The 17,317-nt window shown below is 34.9% G+C and overlaps 1 protein-coding gene across 1 annotated transcript in view; it reads right to left on the reverse strand.

Annotated features, from left to right (window-relative positions):
• LOC137924222 (O-acyltransferase like protein-like) overlaps positions 1-17,030 on the reverse strand; it is a 37,571-nt gene extending 20,541 nt beyond the window's left edge. Inside the window, exons 1-4 of the mRNA XM_068767593.1 lie at positions 16,937-17,030; positions 10,244-10,380; positions 3,267-3,400; positions 1,492-1,697 (exon numbers count right to left, since the gene is read on the reverse strand). Of these exons, the coding sequence (XP_068623694.1) occupies positions 1,492-1,697; positions 3,267-3,400; positions 10,244-10,380; positions 16,937-17,030 (571 nt within the window). The remainder of the gene's footprint in view (positions 1-1,491; positions 1,698-3,266; positions 3,401-10,243; positions 10,381-16,936) is intronic.
• Between the last annotated feature and the right edge of the window lie 287 nt (positions 17,031-17,317).

Here is a 17,317-nt window from a genome sequence, read left to right on the forward strand (position 1 = left end):
CGGGACACAACCACGCAACTGTGGCAAGTCTTCATGACTTTATTCTGGCAGGTGTATAAATAACCAAATAATGTCTTACAATACAAGTATTCCGTATGGAACACTCACACGGTTTTTTTAACACAAGAGTTTTTCATTTCATTAAAGATAGATAACTATATTTACTCTTAATGTTGTCTATACCCAAACTACCATCAAATACTCCACTACTGGGATAATAGAGACACAGCGATGGTAAACAATACCTAGATGTAATATCATGACGTTAAAAGTATATTAAAGAAAAGTTCATCTATCAACCTACCCATGTTTTTTATGACCATAAAACTGCGCAACTAATATTTAAATTGTAAATTAAAAAACGAATTAAACCTAAAAAGAAGCAATTAAGCTTATTTTAAAATATTTTTAAATCATTCCATTTTCAAACCTTCACTTACACATTCGTAACGCTTGACGTTAACGGCCATTCATAAATCATCGATTGATTGTTTTTAATATCTGGGACATCAATCGCCGTTAGCGTCGTGCGGTGCAACACAAGCTGTTAGATAACCAGTACCGGTCTCTAGTTGAGAAACGCTTAAACCGTAGCAACACTGCAACTGATTTCTCTTTAACGCCCTAATCAGGAAACCCGTAAGGGTCAGTTCGAAAGCTAGCCTATACCGAGTGTATATTTTCATGTTAAAAGTTTGTATACACAATTTCACTTTACTTTTAACAGTATATGTTTGACAGTATGACTCTGTGTTTGGCACTAATCGGTGTAACATAACTCCTGAAGATGCCCCGTGGAGAGATGAAACACGTGTTGAGTGATTTGACGGTGGTGGTTGTGTGATTCGCATTGTTTGCCGCATACGCATTTATCAGTAGGCTGGCAAGCGGTGCTATTTGTTGCCCAACTACCACTGCATGTGCGGAAGTGGCTAATTATTGGTCTTTTTCTTCCTTAGGATGGACTTCCGCAAGGTAACGCCTGATTCCATAAAGTATATGTTTGTCACACTCGTCGTCGTCGTTTCAGCCCATAGAGCAGGCAAAGCATAGACCTCTCCCATCTCCCCATCTCTCCATTTCATCTATGGGGGATATATCGTAATCACCACACTTTCTAGGGGGTTGGCGTATGTGTTATTATGATATGCCGAGGATGCTGCCCATCCTCTGGAAACTTGTTTGTAAATAGTGGTAATCCTATATAATTAAAGTACAAAGTGATGTGTGTTATATAAGCTTGTGTTATGAATATCGAACCCGCCACCTACGATCGCAACTCATAGTCATCTACCGCTGAGCTATCATTGCTCAACTCAACCTCTACTGTTTCCCAAACTTGTGCATTAGTTATCTTGTTACACTTTAGTAGTTACTCGAAGTCAGGCGTCTGTCAACAAGACGATTATTTTGAAGTCGGTGAGGAATCTCCTGTTAGCAATTGTGTGATAAAAATAGACAGGTCAAGTGCGGAATGTGATAATTACTCACCTTTACGCGCATGATCAGAAAGAGTGAGATCCAGCGTAGTGCTGACTGCAGCCAGTGCCAGTAGTGCAGCCACGAGGACCGCAAACCCTTTCTCGCTGCCAGAAAGAGGTCTTTCATCCTGATTACTCTTGCAGTAATCCAGGTGATATAGACGGGCTCCTAGTCTGTAGTTCTGTTGCATTGTCGCATTCACACAAGACGTAAACCTGAGAAGAATTTCAATCATCAATCCTTAATTTGCCTACAATTAAATATTTTTGTATTTTTTTTCATTTTAATGTATCCATGTCATAATAACAAAGATTAGTGGTAAAAGGAGTTTTTGGTTTAATGTGTATTGCCTCCGACTAAAAATCAATGTTTTAAAAATAATAAGTAAATGAATGCGTGAAAAGCGTTTTCACCATTCGGATTACTACATATTATTATTGTTTGACATACATTAAATATTATTATTTTTTAAATTAATTATAGTTTACTATCTGTTCCTGCAGATTTTGTACTGCCATAAGTAATTGCCCTGTCGCATTTAAAAAAAAATAGTATGTAATGTAATGTTATAGAGAGTGCGATGTGGGTGGGCTCCCACTAAGTGGATCGATGTATGTAGCTCAAGTCGCGGTATGTCGCTGGATGTGGCCTATTCCCATACACTCAGAGACGGCGCTACTTATGCCCCTTCCGCTCCCATGGCGAAAGTTTCAAAGCCCGCTTCGAAACGTCTATCTCCTCCCCTGTATTTGGTGTCATCAGCTTGAGTTAAGCCTTTCTACATTAGAGGCAAATCTATTCTCCTTCAACCTACACCTTCGGCAACTCCTTCCGAGCAGCCAAAGACTTTCAAGAACCAAGCCGAATCAACTTCTCGCGCCGAGAAGCTGAAATTCCTCGCGCAACATCCCTCTTAAGTAGACGTTGTCGAGGTATTTAATTTGGCCGCAAAGTTCCGCATAGCTGTTACTTTCAACGCGGAATTTAAATTCCACCTACCACGTTTTTCGCTGTGGTATATATCCCACAGCGGGTCCCAGGTGGTACACAGGACCAGTGGCCGCGTCCGCCTCCTCCACGTCAAGCAAGGATGGTCAGGAGAGGTCCATATCCTCCATATCCCCCGATCGACGAGTAATCCTCGCTTCCCACTCTACGTCACATTCCGTTCACTATACTATAATTGTACATTGGTATAGTCTCTTTTCGTTCAAACGTCATAGTTGTAACTGGCCCACGAATTTTTTATTTTTTAGTGGACCTCTGTTCCGCGAGCTCATTATACGAAGTTGTACAAAGTCTATAACAGCCAGCAACGTAACTTCATACATATCACATACAACGGGATGTAGCAAGTCCGGGCATCGTGGCGATCATTGGGTGAGGTTTATGTCATGCAGTGGACGTCCATCCGATGATATGATGATGAATACAGTACGAACACTTTATACGGGGTGATTGGTTATACATATGATTTATACATTCACTACTTTACACCCTGTACAATTAACTCAATCGTGAGAGGCTACAATACCATTTCATCGATGTTTAATAGAGAAGATTATTCCATTCTGCTCTATTCTATTATATTTCATAATTTACAACTCCTACTCACACCTACACGGTCGTCACCTTATTAAGGTCGACAGAAGACGCTGGATGCGGGCGGTTTGCAACTGACCAGTTGAAATTGACCTATTGAAAATCTATGGGGAGGCCTATGTTTAGAAGTGGATGTCTTACTGCTGAAAAGAAGAAGATGATAATGTTATTTTATTCTCTACCATGCTTGAAGGTCGTCCAGCGTAAGCGGGGCCGTGGACAAAGGCGGCGTATGAGCTGCACAACTGCGATTCAAACACAGCCCCCGGTGAAGCCGAGTGTGGTTGAAGTTATCAACCCAATTCGCCGAATAGCGCTGTAACAAATATTCATGATTTAAAATTCCATCAGAAACTTAAGTCGACCATTAAAGTCCATCAAAAATTTAAATACATAGGGTGATTGGAAATAGGTGTAAAACTTTAAGGAAATATTTCACTTTGAATTTCAGTAAAAGAGAACCAATGCGCCGTATTATCAAGAGCTTAAAATTTCTATACAAGATAATTGGTTATAGGCGTCAAAGCTTAAAAAGGTGAATGTACAGCTCATTCGTCTTAAAAAGCTATAGAGTTTTTATACCTATTGACAATCACCATAAATAAAGTCATAACCTTTTTTTAAAAGCTCCCTTTATTGGAGGTCTCTCGTTCCGCCATGTTATTTTTGGCACAGGGATATAGACCTTCCTATTTTCACACACTCTCTCTCTCATCCATCCAAATTTTTCTCTTCCTGTGAGTGATCACCGTGCAATATTTTACATTCATTCTTAATATCTTAACTTTTATTACCTCTATTAGAATAACTTTTGGTAGTACAAAATCTTTAAGGACAGATAGTAAACAATAATTAATTTTAATATACAGTAATCTGAATTTTCAAAACGCTTTCTATTTCCGCTTTATATTCCATTCATTTTGTTGTTTATTATTTCTAAGACTATTCATTTTTACATAGTGTGTGCCATGGTTTAATTAACCTAAAATACGCTATACATCTTTCTCTTTAAAGCTTTTACACGAATAAGTTATAGTCCTGTATTACCTGGATTTAATTTAGATATTGTAAATTGATCAAAATATAGTGTGCACGAGTTCTAATAACTTAAGAGGTATGCGAACGACAGGACAGGAGAGGTTTGCAATCGTCATCTCGTCTGTTCTCAAATATCCCGTGTGCGACAAAGTTCATCATCATGTTTATTTCGGCAGTAAGACGCTTGATGGAGACCGCTACCAGCCGGTTATATTGGGAATATCTTGAGGAGGCCTATGTCCCGTGCGGATATCTTACTTATACAATACGTATATTGAATTACTCAACATATCAGTGGCAGTCTAGTGGTTAAGAATTGCGATATACTTGGGACATTGGTTTATTCCTATAACGTTGAGTGCACTTTAATTATGTAACATCATCTATAGCATCAAGCAACGAAGGAAAACACAGTGTGACGGTTTTCTAAGTTGAAAAATTCGAATTATAAATTTAACAGAAACTTATATTATATTAAATAGTATATATTAATATTAAATGAAATTTCAGATATATATATTAAAATGATATATCGAAATAGAATCTATTAGTTTGCTAGACTTATATGTATGAAAGGCTTGCTTGCTTACACGACGATGTTTTGAGTGATTATTATCATCATCGTTTCAGCCGTAGGAAGTAACCTGCTGAACATAGGCCTCGTGGATAGATTTCCAATGAAACCGGTTGAAACTGGCTGGTGTTCAGTGTCTTATGAGAATCTCAATAAAGTCGTCGGTCCATCTTGTCAAGTTGTTTAAATTATTTGAATCAAGGCTAATTAATATATTTAAGCTCGAAATCAGTGCGCCCTAGTCGGCAATCAGTTAACCTTCATCCAGTATCAAGTCAGTTTCAATCCAGTATTTATCCAGAAGTCTCTACTACACTTACTAAATAAAAATCGCTCATCATCTTACCATTCTAATTTTAAGCTGTTAAAACAAAACAGTATTTAAAAATAAAAAACAACACTTTTAACACCGTCCTGTGTAACAGTACAAACTATAATATAGCACACCGCATAAACACACATACGAGGTCAGCTTATAAAGTATGGAGATTTTGGTGTTTTTTTTTACTAAATGAATTATAATGAGCAGTTATAGCCCAGCTATAAAGGATTGAGACTCGCGAACGCAGGTCGCGGGCTCGACTCCTGGTATATAATTTTAAATGTGAGATTGCCACTGCTCACGAAGAGGTTTCCAGAAGATGGGCAGCAGTGTCGTCAGCGTATCATAAGACCATACTGCGATTATCTACGTGACGGATATGGTATATCCCCCCATAGATATCTTTGAGTGAGGCTTATGCCTTGCAATGAGTGTCTATGGGCTGAAACGAAGATCAATCATGAACATTTCTAAAGAGAATAGCAATTTCAAGCGGTAGGCTTCATAGCGCGGAGTGGAGACCTCGGAACGACTAAGCCAAGTATGTTCAGCCGATAGGTGGACGCATTATCTTGTTAAAGCCATCAGTCAACCTAGCGGTTGGTGGCTTCCTACCGGTCCTATTGGAAATCTATATGGGTGATCTATGTTAAGATGTAGACATCTTACGACTGTTATAATGACGATGATGAAGAGAAGATTAAGTCCACTTCATCACGATAGAGAATTAGAGAAATAAAGACAGTATATAAAATTTAACGTTGAATGTTATCATTTTTTTAAGTGTTACATAAAACGTTTCGAATCGGTTTGTTTATATGTTGCTATTGATTTACGCAAACTCGCTGTTATCTCATACAGTAGTAACCAAGTTGGGTTAGTTTCCCGGGTTATTGAAATTATTTTATATCTACATTCAACTTACTAATTGATATGATTGTTCATTTTAAGATAGATCATGTCATCGCATTGCGACCGCGGAAATAGAGGTCGTTGATCCAAACCGCCTTCACTTTTAAATACACCTTTCACTCTCTATCGTCCCTTTTACGGTGTTTAAACGTAATCGTAGATCTAGTGTAACGATAATAAAATTTAGGTTGACGTAAATTGTTTTGTTCTTATTGAAGAATGATTTATATAGCGTGATTGGTCAAAATGTGTGGCTCATTTGTAGACAATTAAATTTTTATATACCGTATTCAAAAAGCAATGATTGAAGTAATAATTAATGTAAGTGTTACAATCATTTAATTAGACATTTTCCTAGTAAAACACAGTAGAACAGTTCCTAGTAAACACAGTATAACACAGACATAATCTACACGATTGGCTATAGGTGTAAAAGTTGTCAACGCTTGAATGTATAGTTCGTTAGCTGTCAATTAATGTAATACACCCTAATCAAAAATCAATGGTGTCAGAAATAATAAATAACGTAATGGTGATGAAAGAAAAAAAAATAAAAATTAATTACTGTTTACTATCTGCTCCTGCAGATTTTGTGATGACATAATTTATTTGCCTGATACATTCCAATAGACAAAATAAATTAATGTAACATTTCATAGTGTTCACTTTATATAGTATGATTGAAATGGATGTAAAATACCTTTTTAACTTAATTTTTAACTGACACTAGATCAATATGTAATAGCCTTTAAAAATTTTACACCTATAACTAACCATATTATACATATTGGCGGCATAATTGTCGAAAATTGTTACTCTATTTCGGTAAATTTTACAGAAGATATAATCATTTATTTATTTATTTTTTATATATTATACAGTTGGTGATAACATTTATAAAAGTGAACCTAATTAAGAATCTAGGTCATTGATTATTTTTATTACGTTTTTGGATATAGAACTGGTGGTCACTGTGGCCACGGATCAGTAAGCATAGTGTGGGATGTAAATAAAGACTTTAGTAACTAAATTTCTTAAAAAAATATTAAATTTAAAAATAGGAATAAAATTTTGGCACATAAGAAAATATATTTAAGCAGAACGCTTAGATGACCACTGTACCGTAGAGTTCACACTCCGACTCACGCTCCACACTTTTTGTAATGTACCAAGGCCACATAACACGGAGGAGCTCAGAATATCTGGAGAAGCTCATAGTTGTCGGTAATGTATAAGATAAAAAGCCTAAAATACGGTCACCTACTGGCTGGAATGACGCAATCACAAAAGCGTTTAACATGAACAAATTGAATTGCTTAAATATTATTAATAAATTATTGAAGTTCAGACCTTTACTTAAGTTAACCTAGTAAAGTAACCTTTAATCGAACTTCATAGATACCTGTCTAGTATGTTAGGAGTAAGCGCTTTCAGCTTCAACAGAATCAAACAGAAAGTTGAACAAACGGGCTCTTATACTGTATGGAAATTCACATAGTTGTTTTAGTTTAGAACTATTTTGCTGTCAATTAATATATAGTACATCTTATCAAAATATTTTTTTTAATACAATACCACAAATAAACGACGTATATGCATAAAAAATAATCAATAACAAAAACTAAATTAATAAATAATGTAATACTTAGTGTTTTAATTGAGATTACTTCATATTAAAGTTAATTATTGTACACTATCTGTCTCTATAGACGTTTTATTGGCAGAAGTCATTGACCTTTTGTATTTTAATAAAAAAATAAATGAATGTGACATATTTTGGAGTTTCTTGTTGACTCATATGTCATTCACTCATTCACCCCTCTAAAGCTTTTTTCATTTATAACCAATCATGTGGAACAAGATTGCAGAACGAATTGCGAACTACGTAAAAAACGTATTATCGTTTTTATTTATTTATATGTTCTTATTAATTTAGCGATGATGCAGTTTTAAAATTTTTGTATAACATGACACGGTTTTCGAGTTACATAACTGTTTAGTTTGTTATAATAATTTTTTTTCTTAGACAGTGTTATAAATAAATCTTAATTGCATTTGAAAATGGTAACTCATTCTATATTTTAATTACTTTTCAAAACGTTTAAATTACTTTTGACTATCACTAATGAGTCAATAAATGAATTCTCTCAATTCGCCAAAGACTGAGCTACATGGCGAAATTTAGAGAGAGCAGCAGGATAATCAGAACCGGCCAGGGCATGACTGGGACTACTCTGACAAAATTTCAAAAATGAGAAGACTTCAAAGCGTACTGTTACTCGAAGTTTACTATATTACGAAATTATGCATAACATTATATTTCCGCTCGTTATATTTATATAACATGAATCGTCTAGGTAATTAATTTCACTATGTAAGGTAGTTCTGCGTAATAGAAAGCGAGAAAGCATGGCTTGGCCCTTTTAGACCTTCTTACTAGATTAATTAGTATGCTTAATACGTATTGCCTAAACTGTGGGCATGGTATGCCTTACAACCTGTTACTCCTCGGAGGATCTAGTGATAGTTTGTCGACTTCTAATATCTAAAATCGCTCGACTCATGTATAGGTAATCCCCAAGCTTTGTAACAGTAAAGAGAGTGACGTCAAACAGGGTAAAGCTTGATACTCAAAGATTCAAGCGTGCAAGTTTGCGTAATAAAACTGTTATTCAATATTTTTAGATGTCAAAACTGATAATGCCATTAAACTTGACATAATTATACAATTTAATGTAAAAAATTAATCACGATGTAAAGATAACATTAATATGCGTAAAATTATGAAATGTCTTATGATAAATATGTATTTACAATGTAATATTTTATTGAAAAAATGCGTTATGATATAATTTTTGAAAACAAAAAGATTCCACTATCTTTATGCACTGTGGGTCGCTGACGCAACGTAAATTACGCAACCAGGTCCGATGTTATGTTTATTTAATGGGCCTTGACTGTGAAACGAGTGGTTTTTAATTTGGCCAAAAATCCACAGCCGGTCTCAACGGTGTTATTATTCAATACGTACACGGTAAACAAACGAAGAAGTACCGTTAATGTAATGTTTATTATCGATATGTATTACGTTATTTAGATCTTCCTTTTATTAGTTTTTTATCTAAAATGGAAATTAGGTTCTTGAATAAATCTTATTTATAGCATTCAATAATCTTCAATTGATAAGTATTTGTGATTTTTTTAACAAAATTACAGTGTTTGGTATTGTGTTGTATACATCTAACATTGTTAAATTACATTGAAAAAGACCAACTGTTAAGTTTCAGGCCGCTTTCTTACCAGATGAGCTTCCCGAGCCGGCTGGGAGCTTATAAACGGATTAATTATACTGACCTTTTCATTTATGTTAAAAATAATTGGCAATTTAAAAGTTCAAGTAAATTTGTACTTGAATAAAAAATTTTGAATTTAAATTTACACGTTTTAGAATATTTTTAATTTAATGTATGCAAAAAGCCTCATTTGCAATGTACATTCCTTGAAAAGAAGAACGCAATAAGAGATTTATTTAAGACGATTTCAATTGCATCATATATATATATATATATATATATATATGTAACCATGTATAAATATATAGATATGTATATAAGTGTGTGTGTGTATGAATATATATTGTGACAATTTTTCCATTAATAAAATTGCGAACAGTTGCAATCGAAATCGTTTCATTAAATCTCTTATCGCGTTCTTCTTTTCAAGGAATGTACATTGCAAATAAGGCTTTTTACTCTCTCGAAATACTGGAGCAGAGACCACGGACCGACAAATCCAGCGTAGGACGTGCCAACAAGGTAGACCTCGTTAACACGTTCACTACGGGCCCAATTTTGAAGAACTTTCAGCTGGTGCGGCTGAGGTCGAATCAGCCTCAAGCTGAACTTCCTACTAGTGCGGTTGAGGCCTTTTCTGCCTCATGTTCATCAATATTTTTTTACAATATTGAGTCAATGCTTCGCAGACATAAAGAAAGCTATATTTGTCTTTGACATACCTCATACGGTTGAGTGTAAACAGCCGCCGCACTAGAGAGAAAACACGAGTTTTACGCGCCGCACCAGTGCAAAGTCTACCATGAGGCTGAATCGACCTCAAGCCGCAGTGAACGTGTTAAGTTCAGTTTCAATCTTACTGACCAGCTATGGGTTACCTGCGGCTGAACTGGCTATGAATCCGATTATACACAAAAAGAATTGAAAAGGTCTTAATAGATATATTCTATTCATTTTAAGAACCTGCTACCTATAGCTTGAGCTCCTGCCATTAAGTATTAACAAAATAATCACAAGAACCTTCATGGTCTGGAATAGTGAGTTGTCGGCGTCGGCGCTGAGTTCGAAGCTGCCGACGCAGTAGATGTCGCGCCTCGCGAGACAACCCTCGAACTCGTCGAGGTGGAAGAGCTGCGGCATCTCATAGTACTGTTCATCTGCAACAAACGGACTCTTAAGATTTATTCACAACTACACTTTTATGAACAAGACGAAGCTTTCAAATTTATGTAAACTTAAATTCAAAAATACCACCCGTCCTCTTTTGATTTCAATTTAAAATAATAAGTCTGAGCGCTTGTAGTCTGTACAATGGTAGTAATAAGTCGAGTTTTGCGTGAAATAAACATCAAAACATTCACTTAATATTCATCATACATCTTGTATATATATATAAAGCTAGCTAATTCAACTTATAACTATATGTATATCATCTGTTAGTAGTATTGTTTGTATTTATAGTTAATTACAAATTCAATGATAATGACCCAGACAGCAGGATATAAGTTCATTCAATCGGAAGTTCAAACGGAAATCAATAGATAACGATGTCGTTGTACATATTAACCAAGTTTTTATACATCCCGCATCGAAGATAGTAAGTTATTGCAATTTAGTATTATTTGGTATATTTACATAAACGGAATGAAAGCCGTGTCCACATTGACCAGCTGAAGTAAGCTCTTCAGAAAATACGGACAAGTATTTCAATTTCATCCTTATCATTATTTTTGTCGTAAGATATGTGCCTGTATCATAGATTTGTAGTAAAAGTAGTTGATAGCGGCTTGCATATAGCACTCTCCGACGACTTTATCCAGAATCTTAAAGACCCCACTCCTTGGCGATCAGTTATGCGCATTATATGGTCTACCTACTTCCACTTTAACATGCCAATCCCCTGGGCTATATTCGTTACCTGCGTTTATCTACCGATCTTCTCATTGCTGATTTAATTTTGTAGAGAAATGTTGGGCTTAGCCCATCACCATCGCTCTTAGAGCGATTTAAAGTTTGCCAATAAGGAACGAAGTGAGAGAACACATTTTAGTGACGTATGTGTTAAAAATATCCTAAATTAACTAAGATATATAAAAGTATATCGAAGCTGAATGACTACGATTTGTGACACGCAAATAGATAGTTTGAATGTTGCCTTATGCATTTGGACACTAAATTACCCCGAGGGTTTCCTCGATTTGGGCTGTCTCTCGAAACGGTCAAACCACAGCTAGAACTATTATCTGATTAATAATAAAGGACCAATATCTAGCCACCTCCACTCCAATTCACTCAACACGTGTTTCACCCCTCCACGGGGCATCTTCAGGAGTTGTTACACAGATTAGTGCTAAACACCGAGTGACTCACTCATTTACGGTGGCGGTTGTGTAGTTGGCATTGTCTGTCGCATGCGCATTTACGAGCGGGCTGGCGGGCGGTGCACTTTCATGCACGACAACCACTGCATGTGCGGAGGTGGCTAGATATTGGTCCTTTATTATTTAGGATGGACTTCCGCAATGTAACGCCTGAATCCATTAAATATTATCTGATTATTAGGAGAATTTATATGTTTCTATTGTTATTAGATTATTTGAATATTAAGTGTACATGCAAGTTTTTATAATTAATGTCACGCTCATTTATACTTTTACCATTGATTGGGAAAAACCTTTTGAAGTTACATGTAGTTTGTTTGACTATAATTTTTATGGTAACCTGGTAATGCTACGTTTTTTATTTTTATTTACGGTGCATATCCAATCCATCCAAAATTTAATAACAATATTTTTTGGTCTATTTGTTATTTTATACACATAATAAATAATAAATGAACCTAATTATATTATATTTTTAAATAAATTAAGTGAAGATGATGCTTAATAATATATATATATATATATATATATATAAAATATTTTAATATATATTAATTTTTTTCTTGTCAATAATTACTAGTATTTTAAAAGATAGACTTATTACACATCTTACTACCGATTTACTCGTTTATAATAAATCTTTGCTTAATTTTAAGAGAAGCTCTTTATATATACCGATGGCCTGTGGCAATAAGGTCTATTTAGGATATACAAGACAGGATACAGACAAAGTATAAACAGTTTTTTCACAATAGGTGATGAGTCTAGATTGTATTCCTAACTATAGTACGAAACGTAACGAAATACAAACACATAACATATAATTTTGCACGTTATATTTGGGTTAAAATATTAAACTCTTATTAAATTAATTTTTTGAACAAATCGAGATTGGGTTTATAATATCGTTTTAAATAAATAGTATTTTTGTGTAGCCTACAAATTTTACGGGATTGTAAGAAAATTTTTTTTAAACCTATAAGAAGATGTTAGGTTTGCGTACATTACAGTACATATTGTTTGTAAGCGATGACAGTAATTATGTCGAATCTCTATGAATTTTCTCATTAGAAGCGGAGCATTTGGTGAAGGTAAATTAGATCCTACTCCTATTATTAGTTTTAGCAATAGATCGTAACAAGGAAGACAATTCCTGTCAAAGTTGATATAGAGTCCTATTTATACAATAGTTGAGGGCACTCGATGTAACTATTAGCTATGATAGTTAAGTAACATATATAGTTTACTTGACCTCTGTGATAGTGGCAGTGTGTTATACTTTTAACGTTACTAACCACCGCTATTGTATGCTGGCACTAATGACTCAGATATTTGTTTCGAGATGGCCTAAGCGCAATGTCTTGGCTGCATCGAACATTGATTGATAGCAATATTTTCATTATAGCAAATCCTTCCAAAATTATTATCTGCTCATCGTGTTGAGAATTGAACTTTTAGAAAAGCGGACCAATTACGCATCATCGCGAGTCTGATGTAGTGCTATCTAGAGGTGAATGATACAAATTCCATAAAATGCTGGTAGAACCAACCTATGAATATTGATAGAATTAGTAGTGTCCATTTGCCTTTTCACATATAGTGAAAATATGTGCTCAAAGTGGATTTTTTAGTTTTTCGGTCATATAGCCAGGAAAAACGCTACAAACTTAGAAAAACTTTTGATCTCCGTGAAAGTGGCTAGACGGAGACCATGGCGGCGTTGCTCCATGAGCTGTTCCAAAGTACGAATCACTCGGTATTACAGTAGGTGAAGCAATGAAAGCAAACTCCGAAGACCGGCACAGAGGGCGTAACACGTGCGCACTAAACGCAAGGACGTATACACAAGGAGGAGTAAAATTGAATAATGTTACTTGTACTTGATAATCCATAATACAAATGTTGTGTGGTGAAATCGTTACATATCCGTTAGCTATTGACGACTTTTAACAAATAGTACAAACATTTGCTGCGACCTAGAACCACAATGCTAGCACTAAATGACATCAGTTAGTCAAACAACAGTGTAGAAAGCTTGCACGGGTTACGTAACGCTGACGCCCTGGTTATAGCGGCTCGCGTACCGACGATTAATGTTAATAGAAATTTATGGATTGATTGAACGTAGTATTTTTTAATAACCAATATATATATTTTTTATGTTATTGTAATAAAAGAAACAGTCACAAAAATATAAACAAATTATTAATAACTTAAAAACTAAGAAACCAATAAAGATTCTGACTTAAAAATGAGAACAGTCGGAAAAATTAATTATAACTTTAATTTTAAGTACTTAGATAAGTAAAGAATGAAATTATGTACCTAAAAATAATTTATAAAAAGCATCTATCATTATATCATCCTAAAATTTCATAAAAATAATAATGTAAATCCGTTAATTTTTAGTGAAACATATTAGTATATTTAAAACTATTTCTGTAGCATTTGTAAGCCCGTACTGAAAATAATTTTCGACACGAAAAGTTTTCGTATATGACTCTTCCTAAATATTTCTACATTGAGAAGTTTTCTTGCGAATATTGCGAAGGCCTTCTATATCTTATTTTAATCATTATCATCATCATAATGTTACAAAGGGTAGGCTTTATGAAAACATCATCACAATGAACGATCATCCATATCACATAATTCAGCTAATTCCCGCGACGTTGACTATGTTGTTGGTTTTCCTAGTGGGGGCATAGTTACGCCGTTTCTATCTGCTCGTGCACTAGAGAATCTTATGGCCCCAACAGCCATTGGTTGCACAAATTATGTGCTCGGCCTATTGCGACTTTTGAAAAGCAATTCTTCCAGCTGTATTGATGAACTTGCTTCTTTTGCGAATTTGATTTAATCTCGCAGCGAAGCTCCGAGCATAGCTCTCTCCGATGTTTTGTGTGTAACCTTCAGCCTTTGAAGGCTTACCGTAAGCTCGTCTCGGATCCGCAAGTCATCATCGGCAACACACACTGGTCAACACCTTTGTCTTATGACATTGTGGTATTTTGGATGACAAGATGTTTCGAATGTTCTTATTTCAACATTTATTAACAAATAAAAACATCAAGTCATTGTGTCATCAATGGTAAACCAGCGGTAGAGGACTGAGATTTGCGATTTTAGTTCGTGGGTTCAGTTTCCGAAATACAATCTTGTGTAATTCCCACTTTGTTAATTAATTATATATAATTGCAATGTCCTCTCCGTATCACGATCCAAACCCACCAGCCAAGATTGGCGATTATAATATACATAGATATCTTCGGGGAGGCCAATGCCTTGTAATGGGCGTGTATGGACTGAAACGACAACGATATGAAATATTTGTGATATACCGTATAGATCAGTATGCTCCATCCATCAACTCACTAAAAGAAAATTACATAATGCGAGCTAAAAATAACCTTGTAAGTTTGTGTTAGCAACATCATATATCTACTTTTGCGACCACCGTTTATTTTGTAAGAAAGTGTTTTGTTTTTTTTTAGGCTGCATCAATAAATTTGTCAAATAAATATTTGTAACCTTATATAATGTTATAAAAAGAATAAAGAAAGACTTTTAGTTTAACTTTATTCCTTTGTACGTATGTAATCATCTACAATTGTAAGTCACACTACTAAATAAATAGATGTAAATCGAATTATTAATCTGTCTCTCTTTTCAATATCAGAAAAATCTAGTTCAGGCTTGTCCGGATACTAGAATCAGTCGCAAAGCGAAAACAAAATAATCCTTGAGGAACTTGGCCGCTTCCAACCGGCCCTATAGGAAATCTATAATGGAAACTTATTTTCAGCAGTAGACGTCTTATGGCTAAGATAATGGTGATATGTTGAATCTCCGTTTCGTCGGAAAAGATATCGCTATGACTAGCCAGACATACATACGTATAATGACCAATACATAACCATACATCTTTCTATAAACAATGGGAAGAACAATGCGTTGATATTAAAATTTAAAAATGCATCCTTAATAGCGATAAGTGCATTCTTTCGTGCGATGCATTCAATGCCTTATTTGTAAACTTCGTCACCGCATTCGTTTGCTATCTTAATTTGAATATATAAAAGAAAAGATTTACATATTGTATGTTGATCTGATAGTAATTATTAGATACTATTATACATTATGTTAAACAGGGTTTTGAAATTTAGAATTTTATATCGTGGAACAAATGCGGAATAAAACATTTTCATTTCCTAGTTGATTTTAGATTTCTTTCCGTCATTTTGCAAAAACAAATAATATAAGTACGTATTTAAGATTTTCAAACGATTGTTTCGTTTATTATTTTTAAGAGATCCAAAAATATTTTTTTTCAAGTTGTTATTTATTCGGTTTTAGGATTATGATCCACCTTGTTAAGGTTGTTGAAAGTCGTTGGAGGCAGTCTTCCAACCGGTCCTATTGGATGTTCTCTTTCTAGTCTTATGCTAAGTGATGACGAGGTCTGTTATGGTACATGCTTACCCAGAAGATACTTGATTCTACCTAGAAAGACGAGACTGGCAGGTTGTTTCATTCCTTAGATGTTCGTACTACAAAAGTAGTGGCAAAATGCTTAGTGCAAACGGAAGGGTTTTCAACTTTGTATGGATTCTGCGAACCCGCGCGTCTTGACGTCTGACAGCAGATAGGAGATGGGGCAATTAATTCATGCCCCTCCGCACTAATTCATCATGCTAATGTATCACGAAAAAATTTATGGGGAGGTCTATATCCAGGAGTAGACATATCATCATATGACATCATCATCATCGCCCTTATTTCAGCAAAAGGACGTCTACTGTTTGACATGATTGACTCCCGAACCCTAAGGGCCTAGTGACTACCTGTTCAGCTCTAAATGGGTTACCCACTTCAGCTACATGTCTCCTCATTCCTTATTCGATCTAGTAGAGGAATTTCGAGCAAAGCCGTCTCTATGGCTCTTTGAGAAACTGAGTTGAACTTTTTAGTCCCTAAATAAAGTGTGATTGAACTTTTAAAAGCCGTGATATTAAAAATAAATAAATGTTCTTTATTATGCGCAAAACGAAGAATGCAATTTTTAAAAGAATCGTATTATTTGATTACATTTAACAGCACAACCACGCGCTTTCGTCGTGTTAAAATAAACATAATTTATTAATAGCAACCTTACCAAACTTTGCCGTAATCTGAAATTTTAAATATATAATTTGTTAGCAAACACTACGAAATTTTTTTGTCACAGATTATCAAAAGCGCGCGAAATTTAAATCACGTGTCAAGACCACTTAAACACTACACGCGATATTTGTTGCTTATATATATTTTATACAAAGGTTACACTTCGTACCAGTAAGTTGATAGATGATTTCGTCTTTTTGTGCGTTTTCGGCGTAAGCGACTGCAAGAATCGCCACAACGGCGGTCACCGTCCGCGGAGTCATCGCTCTGACTGTTCGATGGTGCAGGCTCGACTATTCCATTACCACTCCGCGCTTACACACTTCTCCTTTCACAACCGCTTTGAAATATTCGCCTAGCAAAGTTGATAAATATTTAAAAATAAAAATTAAATATTCTCGGCATAATTTTTGCAATAAAATGACATAAATTCAATCAGAGATATTATCAAGAAAATTTATTTATATATATATACATATAAATATATGTCAAGGTTTTGAAGAATGTAAACAAACAACATACGATATAAATATATTTATCGAATACAATA

Source organism: Battus philenor, unplaced genomic scaffold (assembly GCF_028537555.1).
Source record: "Battus philenor isolate CCGP_79_NKW_IND1 unplaced genomic scaffold, ilBatPhil1.0.hap1 SCAF_23, whole genome shotgun sequence".
Taxonomy (NCBI): domain Eukaryota; kingdom Metazoa; phylum Arthropoda; class Insecta; order Lepidoptera; family Papilionidae; genus Battus; species Battus philenor.